Consider the following 21,246-nt stretch of genomic DNA (forward strand, 5'->3'; position numbering starts at 1 on the left):
TTAATCAGACAGGACAGCTGTGATCCTAGAGGGCCCCACAGAGCCCTCTTCTCTCTTGCTGCTGCTTTCTCTGAGGAAATTCCCCAGTTGCTCTTCCATGTTCGTGATTACATAGCAGCAGTGCGGTGAGTATGGAGCAGAAACATTTTATCTGCCTCGTGGCTAAGAGTCAGACTACAAAAGAACCCACAGACAAGCACACATATGCACAGATATATACCTGAGCACATTCACATGCACACATATGTGTGCATACATTCACAAACACCCACCTACAAATGAGTATACACACTTGCATATATATGTACTTTAAGTGCACTAAGCACACATATAACTGTATGTACATCTAACACACACACAAACACACACACACACACACACACACACACACACACACTTCAGCCTCCTCTGTTGACCAGGCCCAGGTTCTGTAGGGCTGAGGGAGGGGATTAAACTGGGCCACATCCTCATGGCTGCCACTTATACATCTTGGTTACCCAGGCTCACCTTCTCACATGAATTGCAGACATGATCCTGAGTCAGGGTGCTCAAGGGGTGTAGCGCACACAGCTGTGCTCTAGGACCTCACCATCACTCAAAGCAAACTCTCACACGGAATGAAATTAGGTTTATTGCAGTATATACACAGCTCAGTTCCACTCTGTGGTGCAGTTTGTGGATATTCCACAGATAACACGTAAGATCCCAAGCTGACCATGTGGTTATCACACCTCTGCTACTGGTCAGTTCCAGTGGGGACCAGTTCGTGAGCAGCCCTTCTCTTCACCAGGGAGAAGCCCTAGGCCCAGCTCTGTCTACTGTCAGCACATGCTGGGCTGTGGTGACAGTGTCCCTGCACTGTCCATGCTCCATGTGTGATCAGTAACTGCTTAATGGATGGGGACTGCTTGTGTTCCCAGGTCCTGCGTGTCTCCTTGGGGTCCTGGCAGGGTGACCACACCTGGTTGTTGATAGGACGCCTTCAGATGTGAAGAAACTTTGCTTCTTTAAAACTGCTATATTGAACACTGATAACTCAGGATGAAGAGAGGCAAGGCTCACACCAGAGCTTACAGCACCAACCTACTACCACTGCCAACAGCCTTTTTGGGGTACTTGACCTAGGCCATTTTCTCTCTACGACCTGCTCTCTAGCCTTGCAGCCCCAGGAGGTAGCAGGTTAGTGGTGTTTTCTAGAATATCTCAGCTGTCCATCCAATGCAGTTGCAGTCAAGATGGGGCTTGCTAGGAGTTGATGGAATCAGAACTCCAGGGGCAGTCCTGTGGGACAGACATTCAAGCCAGAAGTCTGGCTGCTGGGTCTCAGGTAGTCTCTAGATGCTCACTTGTCTGCTGTCCCAGAGTCCCATGTACTGGCTTTAGAGAACTGGAAGTGAGGTCCTTATTTTGTGGTTTCCAGACCCTGAGACCTCCGGCTCCGGCACAGTTGTTGAGATCATTGGCATTCGTGTTGGCTGGGGTCTCCATGGCACAGGAACCACAGGAAAACACTTTGCAGCTCTTATCCTTGGTGTGTATTGTGTATGTGCATGGTGTGTGTGTGTGTGTGTGTGTGTGTGTGTGTGTGTGTGTGGCAGGGTTACATAGACTGTGCCAGAACACGAGGTCCAGAACCTACAGCCCTTGCACTGGGCCAGGGCAGTTTTCCAGGTTCTCTGGGCGCAGGGACAGGTGTTCTCACCCTTCAGCTGCTTCTTCATCATGCCATGTGACTCCCCCAGGTCTGCCTGTCCACAGTTGCAAATAACAGGAAAAATAAGGATGATTATTGGCAAATATTGGATAGGAGAACTTGATGCCATCTTATATTTTGATAAAACAAGTCTCTTTTTAAACAATTTTAAGATAATGATTTTCTTCAAAGAGTACAGTTTCCTGTTGTCTAGAGAACACCCGGGACTGTATGGAGAGTCACCAGGGCTTCATCCTGATGAACCAGCCTGGAATCCAGAGCTGCTTGCCCCTTGTAGGAAGCAGCAAATGCTAAATGACCAGGAGGATGTGAGCTCCTGGCTTGGCCACTGAACCATAAACATGGTCCCTGACTTATCTTTTGGTCACTACCAAGTGGTCCAGGGAGTAGCAAGAGTGTGACTGTCCAGATGCAGAGGCCCATCCCACAGGACAGGACTCAAGGCCATGGGGAACAGGAAACTTCTAGGACCTCTAGGATGCGAAGGCTGCTCTCAGCTGATTTCTGTGGTCTGTCATAGATGGAGGAGACATTTCATAGACATCCACGGGCATGCACTGGGTGCCACAGGATGCTGATGCTCAGCTGGCTCTGGACCTGGTTCCCCTGACAGGTAGGGAACCAGAAACTTCTTCCTTGTCTTCTTCAGAGGTACCAGGCTCCAGTTTTGATGTTCAGGGCCACTTGGCTTTCTTTGAAAGTAGATCTCCCTATGTGGCCAAGCCATATTATGAAGAGGATGGCTTAAAGGCTGGAGTTTGACAATAATAATTAGTGTTTCAGTTGAGTTACACATGAGGGTCAGAGTAAGGACTGGGGCTGACCCAGTAAGGCATCAGACACTGGGCAGCAGAGGAAGTCATCAAACACATGTGTCAAACCCAGCAGCATCGTCAGTTCCATCGGAGGGATGCAGCTAAATGACCGAGGTCTCTGTCTGCAGGAAGGACTGGGTGCGGGAGCCACGGTGTATCTGTAGGGCACTTTCGGAGCCATTCCGGGACATGGACCAACTATGCAGCCGGTAGTCCCTGCTTCCAGGCTGGGTCAGGCACAGGCTTCGCCACCTTCTTTTCAATTCACACTGTACCTAGGGAGGAGGGTGTTAATGAAGGGTCGGCTTGGAATGTAGGAACTCATGCATCCTCTAAAGAGACAGGCTGGATATGCCGTTAGACAGCAAACAGCTGGTATGGTTTTAGAACTCTTCTCTACTAGTTACAGGATGGGTGCTCTGGCCCACGGTGTTGGGTAAGTGAGGAGAGGCAGGAAGAGCAGAGAGCTGTAGGAGATGGGCCCAGGTTTGTGGAGTATGAGTGGCAGACTCCAGGAGGATATACTGATGCAGCATGGAATTGGAAGGACAGGGGTGCACAGAAAAAGGTATAGCCTTACGGGTATTGGGGATTGTGATGTAGTATGGGGGTATGTCTTGCCATAGCACAACCAATGGCTCCTGTAGGATCTTCATCAACATCTTTCCCCTTTAAGGACTCCAAGTGAAGAAAGTGTATTGGAAGGAGACATGGATGTTGGCTCCGTAAAAGCCCTCCTTAGTGACTAGAAGAAGGAGCTGGTCATCAGGTGAGGGTCACACAGGGAAAGTCAGCAATACCTAGGGTAGGTAGATTCTGGGAACCGAAGGGTGAATGGAAGGGAATGGTCACAAAAGGAGATCTGGGCTCTGACTTTGTCTTCGGACAAAGTGATGCATCTCTCAATGAGACCCAGCCTTTCCCACCAACACCATGATTTCTTGGACTCAGTTGTGTGTTGAAGAATAAGATGCTGACCATAAAGGGGACATTGGTGGGGGACAGAGGTTAAATTTTGCTGGAAGGGGTGAAAGTCTTCCTAAGTGGGGCTTTGGAGACAGCAAGTTTGGCTTTGGTTGTGTGGGGCAGAGCTGGGTAGAGGTAAGCGATGAGGCCAACTCCTGACCCCATCAGTGCTTGGGTCCAGTTGACGAAAGACTTACCTCACTGTTCAGGAAGCAGTATAGCACTGCTACCACCAGGCCCTGCAAAGAGACAGAGTGTCAGAGATGCCCACAGTTTTCAGTGCCCACAGCGCTTCCCGCACTTACCTGAAAGGAACCAACACAGAGCTCAAACAGGATCTGGTATGTGGAAGAGATGCCAATGGGGAAGGCAGCAAACACCATATAGTGGACACCAAACAGTGGGATTAGCAGCAGCGTGGATTTGGCAAGCCTCCTGGAAAAGGAGAAGAGCATGATGCTTTGTGATTCTCACTTCTCCCACTCTGGACCGTGGGAGCTGTCAGAGGCCGATGTGGTCGGGGAACACTCAGGTGCTTAACTCTTCTGGTACCCAGTGAACCCTTCTCTTTGCCCATTTGGGTAGAATTTGCAAATGTCGTTATGTGAATTTGCTAATGAAGAAAAGGTTCTTACGGGGTGTGTTGTGTGGCTCTCCAGCTTTCAGGGGACTTATGGTCCTTTGTCACTGGTGGGCCACATTAGTCTTGAACGGGTAAATTCTGGTAGGGCTGGGCTATTGTTCAGTGACAAAGCCTACTATGAAGACCCTGGATGCCATTCTTAGCACTGGGAGGGGCACTCAAGAGGCAACCCTCCAACATACAGGGGCCCTCCTTTATTGATATAGGCACCAGACAATATGGATGAGATTTTTCCTAGCAGCTGTTTCCTAGAAACTTTCTCAGCCAAAGTTTCCCAGACTTCTCCTGCATTGGAACCATGTGGAGGTCTTATCATAACTCAGGCCTCATCAGAATTCTGGAACAGGGAACAGCAGGGAAACAGCCTAAAAATCTGCATTTCTGCCTGGTTCCTAGTGACTTTGAGAAGCACTGCTCTGTGCCTATGACACTTGAGGCTTGCTGTTCTCATCTTGTCCCACCAGCCCCACGCTAGGGACCAGGTTCTAGCTTAACGTCCCCAGATGCCTCCAAGTGCCCAGGAGGGAATATGCGGCCATGTGGGAGCCCTCTCCTGGTGGCCGAGGATCACCAAGCACACGGTCCATCTCCTCTTGATTCAGCTAGGGGACACAGGAGACTCCTCCTGCTCCCTGCCGCTCTTGCTCCTCTCACCACTTCCAAACACAGGGGAAAAGAGATTTTCTCTAACTTATTTTAAAGGTATCTTCTTCAAGTTCACACTGAACAGGGTATTTGGATTAATCTTAGACCAGCTTGACACAAGCTAGAGTTATCTGAAAGGATGTAGCCTCACTTGAGAAAATGCCTCCATAAGATCCAGCTGTACAGGATTTTCTTAATTAGTGATGGATGGAGGAGGGTCCAGCTCATTGTGGATGGAGCCACTCCCAGGATCCTGGTTCTGGGTTCTAGAAGAAAGCAGTCTGGACAATCCCTGAGAACAAGCCAGGAAGCAGCACCTCTCCACGGCTTCTGCATCAGCTCCTGCCTGCAGGATCCTGCCCTGTTGGAGTTTGTGTCCTGACTTCTTTCCGTGATGAAATGAAGTGTAATTTGGAAGTGTAAATAAAAGAAGCTCCCACCCAACTTGCTTTTTGGTCATGCTGTTTCATCTTAGCAATAGTAACCCTAACTAAGACACAGGGTGTGCAAGCTCTAGAAGTGTGTCCCCTATTTTATAACCTGCAGAAATCTGATCCTTTCTGTGAGGGTCACGGACGCAAGTGGTAGGTGTCTCTACCAACAGACATCACTGCAGCCACTGCCTTGCAAATGTGCACTCTCAAAGATCTGTGTCCAAGTCCTTCAGCCTCAGCATGGAGGCTCACTAGGCTCCTGAGCACGACTCCTTTAGCTGAGGTTATCAGAAAGCTCCCGGGTCCTGACATTTGCATGGACTGTCTACTCATCTGTCCCCAGGGAAGTGCTGTGAGAGAGAAAGGCCTTTAGTCCTTCTTTGCTACAACCCAAGGGGTGAAGCACAACCCTTTGCAGCCCTTCTCATCACCCTGGAAAGCACAGACTTCATTACCCCATATAATTCTGTTTCCAAAATAAAAGCATCCATCTTAAAACCTTCTTAACAAACACTCCCCAGAAACCCAGAGAAAAGGTCAGCACAGACACTAAACAAGATTTGCTGAAAGTCCAAATTCAATTGAAGGGCGGCTAAGAATGCCCACCCTACTTTTCAAGGCTGCAGGGGGAGGCATGAGGACCAGCATGAGGCACCATGTGGACAGCCTGCACCTTGCTATGTGTAGACCATTTCTTCCACAAATAGAAACTCATTCCTTGTATTTTGTGCACAGCATGGCACAACTGAATCTGAAATGCTCACCAAATTATTTCTTGATTCTTCTGTGCTAGGCACTGAATGTCGCAAGGATTAATTTAATTGTCTCTCAAACCTAACAATAGGCACCATTCCATTTTCAGGGGAGGAGACAGGATATAGGGAAGGTTCATACTGTGGCTCAGCACCCACATGGATGCTGCTTTTTAAATTTTTATTTATTTATTTTTTGGGTGGGAAGGAACCTGGATGCAGGCGGTAAGTTCCGACTGCCTGGGAGCGGGTGACTTGGCCAGGGATTCAGCTGCATCTGAGCATGGGCTCCCGAGCTGCACCAAATACATCAGCACTGAGCTTATTGTGTTCCTCTTCACATCTGAGCTGGGGTCTGTTTTTTCTTTGTGAATGGCAGGTAATTTATGGATTCCTTGGATAATCATAAATAAGCTGGAGACATTCCTGACCTCTGCCCTGTGTCCTTCACATGACACATAACTTTTTATATAATTACTAAAGCAGGTCCAGGCACAAGGTGCCAGCAGTGGTTGTGTGACTCAGACCCAGGGTCTGGTAGGGAAGACAGATTATATGAAGAATAATGTGTGGTCAAAGGGAATGAGAAGCTGTGACACCGGAGAGGGACACACATTTAAGGAACACCTCATCACAAAGCTCTAGCACGCTGTCAAACACGGCAGAAGACTCCCATTTTCCTTTTTAGCATCATCATCATATCAGCATGGCGTCTTGGCTCCTCTGAGGGCTGGAATGGCAGATGCTGGTGTCAGTACGAGCTGCGCCTTAGACCTTCTATAGTCGAGCACCAGCTTCTACTCTCTACATACTTTGATGTATAGTTTTCACGCTGTACCAATGGATACTCACTTGTACTGTGATTGATCATTGCCACCGACATCTGGGGAGGTTAGCTTCTGAAGTAAGATCCTTATAATACTGATGAAGAGGGCAAAATTGACCTGCACAGAGACAACCAAGGACTACTTGATCTGTGGGTGACTTCAGTCTTATCCCTTACCACCCACATACAGGATTTGGTGACTATCTACCCCAGGCACGATGCCTGCCCACTGCACCAAAGAAGACCTCGTGTGGGCATTGAGGACACGACTGCATAAAACTGTGGTCATCTGAGCAGCGGGAGACGTACGAGGAACTGGTAGAACCTCCTGCGGGCTTAGGTTCTGCTCGTCTCACCTCAGAGCCCACCCTTCCCTGGGAACTGCCCTGGAGGTGATGGGACCCTGTGAAGTATGGTGGTTGCACTCTCTGCACAGTGTGTGTGCGTAGCAGAAGAGCAGGGCAGAGCTTCTCTGTGGGAAGCTACTTACTACAATAGAAATTAGGATGGGCATCCGAATGACCCACCAGGGGATGCTCTGGTCGTTTGTGTCCCAACAGCTGTTGGAGAGAAAGAAACTGGTGTCACATTGAGTAGACCTACAAACCAGGGAGAGCCGATCAGCTGAGGACTGACCTCTCACGTGGAGCTTACAGAACCAACCTTCCCCCTTCTTGGCCCTTTCGTTTCATCTGTCAATCAGACTCGGACACCCACAGTCACCTCCAGCTAGATTTAGCTGTTGTGTGTGTAGAGGGAAGCAACTTTCCCCAGTGAGTCAACCTGACAGTCTGCTAATGGGGAGGTGGGACGACATGTAGCTCCAGGGTTGCCGTGTCTCCAAGCTGTGATTTTAACACAAGGCACGGACGCTCACTTCACCTGATGTCATGAGGCTTTTCTCTGTTCTGAAAATTTATTTCTCCCCAGTTGTTTGTATCTGTGTCTTAAAGGAAAAAGTAAAAATATGTCTTGAAAGTGGCTGAAGCGGGCCTGATTTCCACCAAGGTTTATCTCCAGCAGAAGCATGACTATGTAAGGCTTCCTGCTTTGGTATCTACAGCCCACAGTGGATGTTAGCTGTTCCAGCAGGGACAGAATTCCACAGCCATGGGCCCCAGACTGGCAATGTGATGTGGGCAGCTGAACTGGCTCTGAGAACTCAAACTCATGCTCATCCTACAGGAGCCCACAAAACATGGAGAGCCTCGCAGCCGACACGGCCTCGGTTGTCAGTCCTGCTTGCCCAAGGGTGACTGCGCCAGCTAACACAACTGCAGAAACATCTCTGGGGTGGGGGAAAGTCATAGCCTAAAGAAATGGATTGGTTTAGACCATCCACTCATAGAGTGTGGGATGTCCTTCAGCAGACAATTGATGCTTTGGGGTCTTTTGTGGGATACATTTAGGCTAGGAATGCATGTGCCACTGGACTCGGAAGTTCTCAAAGGAAGAGCCGCTCACAGAGGCCATACAAGCAGCTGTGCAGCCTGATCTCAACGTTTTTTTATTGTTGTTGTTTTTTCCAGAAAACCTTCTTATGCCTGCTTGACACAATATCACTCATTCTGCCTGGTTTGTTGCAATTCCAGCTGAACTGCAGGCCTGGCTTGATCCTCACCTTGATCCTGGCTTGATCATGTGGATCATCTTCCAAATACTGAACCTTGTAGTGAGTGCTGCCCATGACTACCCACATGTCTGCTTTCTATTCACAGAGTGGTAACTGCTACCTAGAAATGTCTTGACTGGCTGAAAGTGTTTCCTAATTGTATGAGTTTCTTTAGTTTCCAGGTATTCAACCAGCACTGGGAGGCCTTGTTTCACAGCACATAACACTCACCCTGTGTCTTCTAAGGAAAGGCGGGTTGCTGTCCATGCGCCTATACACACACTGGGAATGCCTGTGGAGAAACCCCATCAGATCAGCTCAGTCTCGTTAATGAGGAGCAGCATCCCCACAAATATGGTACTGTGCTCAAGAGTCAGAACTTCAAAAAAGAATCTGCAACCCAAGGGCCACATGGAAGCTCTTGCTTAATGTCTTTGCCAATATGTGAAGGTTGATTCTTACACCTTATTAGGTAACAAAGATAAATATGTCTGAAAGTTGAGGATCTGAACAGGTCTGAAACCTGTCTACTGAAGACAGAGGGCAGGTAAGAGGGAGACATGCTCACAGGTTCCATGACGCCTAAGTGGCTGTGTGTTTGTTCCCCAAGCTACACAGGCTTCTATCTCTTCCCTGCTCTGGGAAGAGCTGGGCTCCTGAGAGCAGGTAGATGTGTCATCAGCCTGCTCCTTCCTGATCTTTTCATTGTCCATATGAGCTGACTGGGAAAAGGGATAGGAACAGGAGCTCAGTTTCAGTTAAAGTAAAAGGGGTGTGAATGGAGGTAGAATGCTAAAGCATTTCAGTGGACCCCCTCAGTGTCTCCAAGGCAACCGCTTAGTATATCCCCTGGAGTATACCCCCTGGAGGTCTGAGCAGAAGCCTGCAGACCAATTTGCATTGGCCAAATGAGATGGGAATCAAAAGATGAGGAGTATGAAACCCTTACCCCATCCAATCAGGAGGTAGGCCAGGAAGCACCTGCTGGGAGGAAGGATGGCCACCAGGAGGGTGTGCAGGTAGAGCCCCTCCACCAGAAGCCAGTAGAAGTTAGCCATGATACAGTACTGGAAGAACACCAGGCTGAGTTTGCAGCCAACCTGGAACCAGAGACAGCGAGAGAATGTGCCAGTCGGTAAAAATAGTTATGGTAGGCAGGGCTACTCTCTGTTTGGATAAGTTGTAAAGCAAAGCCAGAGTGCTGACTTGAAGGGATGTTGTTAATTTCTTGTCCTGGCAGAGGCAAAAAATGTGTTATACTGAGGCAGAGGCCGTTATATATACAATGCCAGGGACCATCTGCTGGGAACCTCTAATTCTCTGAGAAAGAAGTAGAGGCAGCGAGTTCCTGCGAGCCAGTAGCTGGCCACCTTCCTAGATACCAGGCTCAGACATACCTCCTCCTACTTGGTCCTCCATCCTGCTGGTTCCTTGGACATGCCTTTACCTCAGTACTTCCTTCACTGCCCATTCAAGAGGCTAACCATCTCTACGACATGCAGTGGAGGAGAGCACTTGCTGGCTGAAGTGATAAGTGGAATGTTTGTCTTAGGGTTTCTATTGCTGTGATAAAACACCGTGACCAAAAGCGGTTCAAGGAGGAAGGGGTTTATTTTGTCTCACAACTCTCAAGTCATATTTCATCACTGAGAGAAGTCAGGGCAGGAGCTCAAGGCAGGAACCTGGAGGCAGGAGTTAAAGCAGAAGCCAGGAAGAGTGCTGCTTACTGGCTTGCTCCTCATGGAACTGGACCAGCACACATCAATCATCAATCAAGAAAATGACCACAGGCCAGGTATTTCACTTGCCAAATCACTCTAGCTTGTGCCAAGTTGACATAAAGCTAGTGAGAACAATGCTATGCACACTTGAGGTGTGTTTGGGGAAGGGCCAGGACACCTGGAGGCTGTCAGTGGGTGGAGGCTGGGGAAAGGGTGGCCTCTGGCTAGTGAATCTGCAGCTTCCTGACCCAACCTCCACATCTGAACAAAGTATCAACACTGGAAAAGGTTGACAGACTGTGGTCATTTTCTTAATAGGTAACAGAAGTTTGGGAAGAGAAACAATGGGCCATAACTAGGTTCCCAAACATAAAAAAAATTGACAACCTTTAATTTAATATGTCATTCTCTTACCCCAGTGAAGACCATTTTAAAACTCCTAGGAAAAATAGTTCATTTGCTATATTTCTCTTGTTTTACTCTATTTCCAACTCTAATTAATTCTTTTACAATCTTTTCACATATATGTGTGTGTGATATAACCACACCCACCCACATACAGATGCTAATTTGTGCTCACCCATATGAGTGAGCACAATATATCACATATATGAATACATATCACATTCATTTGAATATATACCCATTCTATACATCAAATACATCCAGCCTGCATATACCTATCCATAATACAAGACTCCCCAACACATGCATTTCTACGTGTGCCTATCTATAGATATACATTTTTTAGATAGATAGAAGAGAATAGAGTTGAAAGTGATATTCTTTTTCCTATAGAAGCAGCAATGTCCTATCCCTGTTTATATAAAGGGAATGCAAAGTCTGAAATACACTGATTATGTATTTGCACCATACACTTACAGGAAATATGGAAGTCTTGCCAGATGGTCCCCATGGCCATGAGGGGCTTGATCTCAACATGCTGAACCTTACCCATGCCCCAGCCTGTCCCACAACACTATAGTCTTATGCCTTGCTATCCCCCTTTTCTCCAAATGAAAGTAAGGTACAGAAAAACTTCCATTTCTAGGAGGAACCAGAGACTTCTGACTGCTCATCTTCACCATCAGTGAGATCCCAGCAGGTTCTGCTCCTATTGTGGGATCCTGAACACAAATGTCACAACCACCCAGCCATGAAAATGAAAAACAAAGATCCACAGTTTTATATCTTGTTATGATTCACTGGGATAGTGGGTGAAACAAATTGAAAATCAATGAGAATCTGGTAGGTGATGACATATTTAAATGTATCTTGCTTTTCTGACATTTGATAAAGCCTACCCTACCTTAAAGCACAAAATGAGTAAATTGCAAGTGTATTAAAGACATAAATGAAAAAAATTGAAAATAAATATTTCTAAATCAGAATAGGAAGCCTGAAACCCAAACATAAACATAATGCTAAAAGGCTAGAAGATGATTTTGAGCTTCTAGCTTACAAAAATACTGAAAACTTCGAGGAAGCAAAATACCACTAAAATGCAATTGACAAATGGTGGATCTGAAAATGTGTTTGCAACAGAAACATAAAAGGCTCATTTCAGTAAACAACGATAACAGGCAAACTTGTCAAAGAAAGATAACACCATTTTGGTGGTAGGGGGTGTCTGAGAGAATCCCAGGATGGCTGCTCTTGGCAGTGTCTTTAAAGAAATACTGGGCACCAAGGAGAGAACATCATGTCATAGCTCTCCTGGTGTATTTTAAAAACTAACCAATGAATTTGCTTACAATTTAAAATGAATCTGCCTTTGTAATTTATAAGTGTGGTGGTTTGAAAGAAAATGGCCCCCATGGGAGTGGTACTATTAGGAGGTGTGGTTTTGTTGGAGGAGGTATGACTAGACTGGGAGAAAGAAGGTGGAGTCAGTGAGAAGCCATGGAGCTGCTACAGGAGACATATGCAGGAGACAGATGCCAGATAAAACCTTACTGGTAGGCCACAACCACGTGGCAATACACAGATTAATAGAAATGGATTAATTTAAGATATAAGAGCTAGCTAGTATATACTTAAGCTATTGGCCAAACAGTATTGCAAATAATATAGTTTCTGTGTGGCTATTTCAAATCTAGGTGACCAGGAATGAATGAGTAGTGTCCACCTACAAGCTGTAGCCAGCACCATGTCTGCTTGCATGCCACCATACTCCCAGCCACCATGATTCCTACCATGATGACTAACCTCCTTAAACTGTAAGCCACCACCTCAATTAAATATTTTCTTTATATGAGTTGCTGTGGTCATGGTGTCTCTTCACAGCAATAGGTACCTTACTAAGACAGTAAGGTAATAGCCCCCAGACAATGGTATGAGGAGATGTTTTGCTTGGTAATAAGGATGTGATTTAGAAGTCAGTTTCTTATCTATGACCCTTATGAGATGCCGATGGGTAGTGCTTTGGTTCTGGACCTTTGGCTTCCAGAACAGTAAGAAGCAAGTGTCTGGGTTATCATGACTGTCCAGGCTGCTGAGATTCTCTGGGCTGCCTGCTTCACTTCACCTGTGAGTTGTACCCCAGAGAAACATGAACACATAGGTGTGTGGAAGAGCATGCCTGGAGAGACAACAGACACATGCAAAATCAAGACCGTGTCTGTGCTGGGGAGCCAGTCAGATGAATTATGCTGTACCATATGATGGCTGTAACATGATTTAGATGGCAGAGAACAGGGCACAGCTGACTTGAGAGTACCTATGTAAGAGAAGGCACAGAAGTATGCTTGTGACCATTCCATGTTCTTGTTAGACTGTGTCAGAAACATCTTGTTCTTATTGCCTTCCTTTTGCTCATTGCTAACAAATGTGATCTGTGAGGACCAGAGGCCTGAGTGACATGGGTCTTCCTCTGACTTCACCTTCCACAACACTGGAGCCCCTGGGGGTCTGCTGCTGCCCTGCTAGGTCAGTGCAAGGATAGCAGGAAAGAATTAAAAGGGCCAGGCAAATCAATAGCAGGCTCCCGAGAGATCAAAGCTCTGTCTGGGAGCCTCTGTTTGTGTGCATAGACATGTGCATATTCATGTATCTGGGGTGCATGTGCATATGTGCACACAATATACTTGTGATGCATGTACACATGTGTTTGGACAATGTCTTGTAAATGTGTTCAGGCACAGGCTTAGTATTTGCTCGACACGTATGTGGGTAACATCACTCGCTGTTTTCTTCTCATTTCCTACCTTCTCAGTCTTCTGACGCCAGCTATGTGGGGTGAGGATCCCTAACTAAGCTTCCAGCCTGGATCACTGCTCTGCTCTCTCCTCACCGCCACAGAACTGTCTGTCCAGGTGGCTGTCTGGGTCTTGCTGCAGTATTTACGGCTGTGGCTTATCCACTCCCCTCATCCAGGCCGGCAGGACTCAGGCTGAGCTTAGGCTTCTTAGGATCTGCAGACCCCCAGAGAAACCTGCTCTGATCCCATGATAAGCTGTTTTGCTGCATGCAAACTGCCCAGAAGTTGAGGAGCCTGTGCAGCCTTCAGCCACATGGAAGAGCGAACTGTTCTGCCAGCCGCCCCTGGCCGGGAAGAGGTCTCTTCACGCATGGACTCGTTCTGCTGCCTGGAAAAAGCAATTTGTCACATCGTGGGGAGCATTCCTGGTGGGTTGCTTTGGAGAATAATGTTGATTTAGCGAAATACAGCCAGGAATAAAATGGAAAAAAAATGGAATTGGAAAGAAAATTGTTTCCTATTGCTCATTCTGCAATCTGACTCTATTTTGCTAATATGTTCAGTACTTTATCATTCTTTAGACAGCCCTGTCTTTTCCCTCCATGCTGTGCTCTGCCTTCCTTCTTTAGCCCTCTCTTTGCTCCTTTGTCCCTCCTGTCTGTCTCATCTTGGTAGGAATCCCAGGGCCATGGGGTATTGGGCACAGCTGGATGCTCTACTCCCCGGAGAAGCTCAGGAAACAGACTGGAGGAACCTGTCCATAGCTGGATGCTCTACTCCCCGGAGAAGCTCAGGAAACAGACTGGAGGAACCTGTCCCCATTTTCAACTTTCATTCAGCCCTTGGCACTGGCCTGAGCATGGTAGTGTCAGAGCTGGGGTGAGTAGCAGGTATTCAGGTTGACTCCTCAATACTTTGGGAAAACTGCAAGATTTCCTCAACCTGGTTTCATTTTTGTGATGCAGGTAAATCCTGGTTCATCAAGCACTTACAAACAGGACAGGGAAACAGACTAGTGCTAGAAAAAACTCAACACTGCCACGGGAGGTTGAGAGGGCAGAGCAGGATGGTGCCACTGCTTTACCCTTTCCCACTTCAGGGGTGCCTGCCACCTTTTCTCTGCCCCTCCACATGAAGAGTTCAGGATTTTGGGGTCTCAGCATCAAGACAGAGTTGAGCATAGGTGCTTCAGAAGAGTAGGTATTGGGTTGTCTCTGAGGATCAATTTCTTTTTTTAAAAAAATTTATTTAATTAATATTTTTCACTTATTTTACATACTGACCACAGTTTCCCCTCCCTCCTCTTCTGTTCCTTCCCCACACCTTCCATCTACTTCCTTTCCTGTCCACTTCCCCTTAATCTCCATTCAGAAAGGGGCTAAGGAATGAAAGCTGCACAGAGCAGCTCCGGGCATTGCAGTGAGGGGATTTGCAGCATCTTGGCGTTTACCACTGGAACACATGTAGCAAGATCCTCACCTTAGGACAAAAGCTTCAGAGACAGCAAAGTATGGTGGATGGATCCTGTTTTTGGTTTGCTATTATAACAGATTATTTTTATAGCCCACTCTGCATCATGAGCCTGAAGATTGCACTTCCCTTCAGGAAGATGGTGATGGCTAGACACAGCTGACATGCTACGCAACTACAAGGCACTTTGCTCTGTCAAAAGTAAACTAATTAACATCTGTTCAGGATCAAAGGGTGTTATCTGATGTATCTACTGGCATGCAGCAGTGGGAGACAGTTGAGTGTTCTGTCTTTTTAAGTTACTGAGGAATAACACACCAGATTTCCAAACGTGGAGCATTACATGCTAGCAGAGAAAAGCTTAGGAATACTTGATTGCAGGAAGCTCTCAAATAGCTGCCCAATTGAATAGGTAGCAAATTACCACGACTAACCCCACAAGCAGAGCCAAGGCAGAATGGCCTGGCATGGGAGAGAGCCCCCGCCATACTGCAGACACCATCATCAGCATGGTCCGCTCTTGTATGAAGGATGTAGATTGAGTATATTTCGCAGTGGCACTGTCCAGGGTTTATACCACATGGGTTGATTTCATCCAGAAAATGAGTAAAATTTTTGATCCCTCAGCATCTGGGTGATGTTGACAAGTGTACCTCATCTACAAAAGGACTTGTCACCTGTTGCTGCAGTCATCTCAGTAATGGTCACCAGGGCCTGGTGACTTTCAGTTCCCAGTCCCCACAGTGGCTAGATACCACCCAGAATTCTTGTGGGCCTTCCTGGTCTTGGTTGCAGACACAGGCCTGAAGGCATTCCTTTCTGCCTTGCTCAGGTTGGAGAAGGGCTAGGCCACTGCTGTCCCTTAGAGAGGAAAGTGCTTGGCAGGCACTAGGGTCTGCCCCGTACATACGGCTCTTCTTAGGGAAGTCTTACCCAGGAGGCTGCCTGGTCGTGGCAGCGCAGTGTACCTGAGCTGGAGTAGAGCACACTGTCCTTGACCAGCACTGAGATGGCTCTCAGCATGAAGGAGAGGAACAGATTCAGGTGGATGTAGTTCCTGGTGCAGTGCAGCTTCCTGAAGGGGGAGAAGACAGACATTGACGTTTAATAGTCATCTAGGGTCTTTTCATGAAGTTTCATACAATTTATTTAACTGCAATTATCACAGTATATGTTTTGTTTCCAGTTTTGCATCATGGTAAGTTATTTTTGCTCATGAACTCTCCTTTTAGTTCAGATTATTTCCTTAGGTTGGAGTTCAGTATAATGCAAAGGCCTCACAGGAGCTGCCTCGAGCCTGCAGCCAAGTGTACTCTGTCCCCAATATGGTTTGGGAACACAGGCTGGATCCTAAGTGTGGCTGTCTCGTTATTGCTCCTCTTCTGGTGTAGCTTGTGGTCTTTCTGTCTGATGCTCCTACTTTGAGGCAGAGCTGCAGCCATGACTCTAACTATTCCTCAGATGATACTTGGCTTTCAAGGCTTCAACTCTGATGTGTTAGGTAGGAAACTGCCTTCTGTAAAAACCGACTTTCTCCTCTTTATATTGACACAAAGAATGGTTCACCCCATGCACAGGGATCCATCTTGGGTTAGGATCTGCAGTTCGTCTCCTGGTTACACAACAACTCTTCCCATTCTTGACGGTCCTTTGACAGAAGCTTGCTGTTGGCTGAGGGCACAGGCAGATGCTTTCCCATTGACCCCTATTCCTGGTTACACAGGCATTGACTTACCATTTGTCTCTCTCATGTCCCTGGCACGCTCTGACCGATCAGCCAGAACTACCAGAACAAATGAGACTGAAATATGGCCAATGGGGGCTGATTCCAAGTTTTGTGTAATTTAATTAATCTAGAGTTAAAAACAAAAGTATCATGGCCTGCCTTTTCTTTGCACACTGTGTCCTGGTCATGGCAGAGCTGTCCTTCACTTTAACAGATGCATCATGTATGTATCTACTGGTGTGTGTGTGTGTGTGTGTGTGTGTGTGTGTGTGCACCATGGAGTGTCAACTGTATGGGCCCTCTAGTATTACACACAAGAGAGACGCTGGTGCAGCAGAGGTTAATAGATTAATTCAGTTGGAGTTTTTTTCTTTTCTATGTGCAAATGGAACAACACTGGACAAGGATATGTCACAAATTTCATGAACAGCAGATGCTGTTACCTGTGGTAGAGGAAGATGAAGAAACTTTCATTGGGTTAAAAATGTTGAATTAAAAAGGTAGAGAGATTTTTTAAAAAAAATATTGTTGAATTTAACAAGAACTTTACAAAAGTTAGTCACCTGAAATCAGAATTAAAATTCCAGCAAAGGAGGCCAGTGAAAACAGTGAACGAGGGGCGTCTGTCCAACCCTTCCAGGAAACCCTGAAAATCTGGCAAAACTACTCAAATTAATCCTGCTGTAACTCTGGAAAACACTCTGAGTTGATAGCTATGTGATCCCCCAGGTAAGCACACTGGAGGCCAGCCTTGCCTTGTCCTATGGCACATGCTCAGTTTGGTGCTTTCCTGGAGACTGTGGCTGGTGGTCTCTGTGTGGTCTCTGCAATCACATACATATACAAGATACTGGTTTTTCTTTCTTTCTTTTTTTACTTCTAAGTTCATTGAACAACTGGTGCAACCTTCCAGAACCCATTCAGACAGAGAAGCAGCTATAATGAAAGCCAAATAGATTCTGGCAGCTGCCTAAGGCCAACATTAACAGTTGAGGCAAATGACAGACATTCTGGAGCCTAAGAAGAGAGGCCAGGGAGTGAGGTTCTTTGGAAAACTAGGATTTTGAAAATCTGTCATATATACAGAGGATTTTATAATTCGGCATACATGCTCCAGACAGGTCATATGTTCCCCAAAAGCTTTCACCTCAGGTGATCTTTAGATTTAACATAAACAAAAAGTGAAATTAAGGCAGCGTTGTAAGCTACCTGGTCAAGTATTAAAGGAGTGTTTCCAACACAGCCAGACTCCCCAGATGGGAAATACATCTTTTCTTCCTATTTTCCCCCTTCGACTGGGGATGTCTGAGGATACCTCTATCAGCAAGTAATTGACTGATAGATAACAGTGCTTAGGCTTCAGAGACCAACATGACCAGCAGAAACTCTACAAAATAGAAAAGTTTATAAAAGTCACTAAATAAATAATTACAAGTTAGACCTGGTGGCATTGAGCTGTAGTACCAGCTACTCAGAGGCATGAGGCATAAAGGTTGTAAATTAAAGACTTGCCTGAGACTAAGAAGGACTTTAAGGACAATCTAAGTACTTCACGGAGACTCTGTCTCAAAATAAAAAGTAAATGCAAGGGTTGTGTTATACCTCTGTGGTATACTGCTTGTTTGGCATTCAAAAGGCTCTGAGTTCAATCTCAAGTACCACACAAACTGATAAAATAGAATAAATAATATAGAAATACCTTCAACTCATAACAAAGGACAACAAAAATGAGATACAAAATTTGGTTTCCAAAGTTATCACATCATTTTATTATAAATGTCCAATTTCAACAAAAAGATTATAAAGTATTAAAAGAAGCAAGAAAGCTGGGTTACTACTAGGAAAAATGATATAAATAAAACCTTTCCTTTAAAAAAACACACGAAGTAGCCTCACTAGACAGAAACTTAAAGCCAAAAGCTTGAATATTTTCAAAGAACAGAATGAAATAAAGAGAACAATCCTTCAACAAATACAGAATTTCCATAAAGAGATGAAATTTGAAGAAGTAACTAAATAAAAATTTTGGATTTGATTCTTACAACTGGCATTAGAAAGTCCCTAGAGATTGCTCAGGGAACTCTAGGCAGGCAAGAGAGAGAGAGTCAGTAAATTTAAAGATCAAAGAAAATCACCCAGTCTTAGAAGCTGTTGTGTAGTAATTTTCTCAAAATGGAATAATTTCATCTTGGAGGAACCTCTTTAAAACTATGCAAGTAAACAAAACTTACCAGGCTCAAAACTAAACACCTCACAAGTCTTAGAAAGTTCCTGAAACTTACAATATTCACAAGGACAGCCCTCAAGCAGTAACAACTTCTTTGTAGAGGAGACACTAATGTATTTAGCAGCTGGCAAGTTAAGAACAGGAACTCCAGGGATGCAACTTTTGTGAACTATCATATGGGCTTGAGTGGGCTTTCCACTGATGCTTCTGAGTCATCCATGTTTCTGGAGCAACCTGTTGTCCACACTGCTGTAATCAGCCCCAATAAGCTCACTGGTCCACTAATTTAGACTTAGGTGAAAGCGGTACTTTGGTCAGTCCTTATATGTGATAACTAGATGTTTGTTCATGCCTTCACAGAAAAAGTCATCAAAAGCAGAATAGATGAAGAAAAACAAAGAAAGCCCCAAAGACATATAAAAAGTCTTACAGTGTAATAAAAAACCAAACAATTGAATTAGAGACTAGGCACACATGGAACTAGAGAAGATATAGTTAAAAAGTACATGAGGAGGGCTGGGGAGATAGTTCAGAGCTTAAGAGCACTGACTGCTCTTCCAGAGGTTCTGAGTTCAATTCCAGCAACCACATGGTGGCTCACAACCATCTATAACAAGATCTGGTGCCCTCTTCTGGTCTGCAGGGATCCATGCAGATAGAGCACTGTATACATAATTAATAAATAAATCTTTAAAAAGTAAGCACATGAGGAATCTGGAAGGACTTTGTTGGTGAAGTATCTGCTGCACTTGGTGTTAGGACCCAAGTTAGATGTTCTAGACCCATGTGAAGAAACCAGGAGCAACATCGGGGAGGTGGGAACTAAAGGATCCTCGGGACTCAGTAAGCTCCAGGATCAGCAAGAGATCATCTCAGAAACAGAGTGGAGAATGAATGATGGAAGAAAACACCAGTCATTGACTTCTGGCCTCCACATGTGCACACACGCATGAGCTCCTACACACAGTGCACACGCATATATTAGTGCATATACCATGCACACAAAGGGCATGAGACCATCAAGCACTGCTTCACATTCAGTCTACAGTCATGTATTCTCTGCACCTCGAACAGTTGCAAGTATTAACCAAGCTTCTCTGGTAAAGGCTGAGAACCGCACGGAGCTGTGTGTATAAAGATAAGTATTTGGAGGGGATCGATTTTGCTAACGTGTCCATTTAGCAAAATAATAGTAGTAGTTTCACCCCTGGGGCATGTAAGCTCTGCAACCATAAGTTCTTGGCCAGGTTTACAACACCAGGCATGAGTTGCATCTTGTGTAACAGATCTTAAATCCAGTCAGAAGGTAATTGGTTATTCCTTGGCCTAGTTTGATTTACGTTGTTGTGATAAAATACCATGACCAAAAGCCAAGTGGTGTAGCATGATTAATAAAAACCCAGGGACAGAAATTGGGGTTCAACCTGAAGGTCAGAAAAGCAAAACAGGCAACTACTGACTCTTACCTCTACCTCAGTCCTAATTGGCAATCCTGCCTCCAGGAATCTCAGAATGAGACTGAAACTGAGATCTGTCTCTCCCATCCTCTCGAGGTCTGGGATTAAAGACATGCACCACTACAGCCCGGTTTCTAGGCAAACTAGTGTGGCTGCTGGGATTATAGGTGTGTGTCATTGCTGCCTGGCCTGTAAGCCTGATCAGTACAGCTATTTTACTGTCTGAACTTCAGGCAAGCTTTACTTATTAAAATACAAATAAAATATCACTACAAAGTGGGGAAGGAAAGGCTTATTTAAGCTTACACATCCAGGTAATAACCTGTCACTGAGGCAATTCAGGGAAGAATTCAAATCAGGAACCTGGAGCAGAAACCATGAGAGTTGGTTAGTGACTTACTTTTTTTTTTTCAGCTTGCTCACTTTCTTATATAGCCCAGGCCCACATGTTCAGATACGGTGCCACCCACAATTGGCTAGGCCCTCCCACATCAATCAACAATTAAGACAATTCCCCACAAACATGACCATGGTCAATCCAATCTGAACTCTTGAGTAAGACTTCCTCTTTATAAGTGACTCTTGATAGCATTAAATTGAAAGCAAACACTAGCTAGGAATCCATCATAAAAAGCTAAGGACATGAATTTGAGCGAGTGTGTAGTAGCGAGTCTGAGAGGAGTTGGAAGTGGGGAGGGTATTGGATATACTTAAAATGCATTTCATCTATGCATGAAGCTCTCATAGAATACACTAAAACCATCTTAAAAAAGAAAACAACCTGAAATACCTGCTCCCACAAATCCCTCTGGCCTCAAGAATGAAAGAGACATCCAACAGAAGATCAGACTTTGCAAATGAAAGTGTTATATGAACTGGGTCTGTTGAGCTTGTCTAGATTTAAGTGGAGAGACATAAAATAATGGGAAAGATAGGAGAATGGTCAGAAAATACGTGAGAAAAGGTCAAAACACCCACTACTAGGAAGGATGGTGTTCCAGGAGAAGAGTATGATATGGAAACAATTTTCAGGGGGTTC

At 45.6% G+C, this 21,246-nt stretch overlaps 1 protein-coding gene across 1 annotated transcript in view; it reads right to left on the reverse strand.

Moving 5' to 3' along the window:
* Positions 1-611: 611 nt before the first annotated feature.
* Vipr2 (vasoactive intestinal peptide receptor 2) overlaps positions 612-21,246 on the reverse strand; it is a 79,784-nt gene continuing 59,149 nt past the window's right edge. The window contains exons 6-13 of the mRNA XM_048437801.3: positions 15,731-15,872; positions 9,357-9,507; positions 8,639-8,699; positions 7,286-7,355; positions 6,822-6,913; positions 3,801-3,930; positions 3,693-3,734; positions 612-2,804 (exon numbers count right to left, since the gene is read on the reverse strand). Of these exons, the coding sequence (XP_048293758.1) occupies positions 2,631-2,804; positions 3,693-3,734; positions 3,801-3,930; positions 6,822-6,913; positions 7,286-7,355; positions 8,639-8,699; positions 9,357-9,507; positions 15,731-15,872 (862 nt within the window). The 3' untranslated portion in view covers positions 612-2,630. The remainder of the gene's footprint in view (positions 2,805-3,692; positions 3,735-3,800; positions 3,931-6,821; positions 6,914-7,285; positions 7,356-8,638; positions 8,700-9,356; positions 9,508-15,730; positions 15,873-21,246) is intronic.

This window comes from Myodes glareolus, chromosome 11 (genome assembly GCF_982192425.1).
Source record: "Myodes glareolus chromosome 11, mMyoGla1.1, whole genome shotgun sequence".
NCBI classification, from domain to species: domain Eukaryota; kingdom Metazoa; phylum Chordata; class Mammalia; order Rodentia; family Cricetidae; genus Myodes; species Myodes glareolus.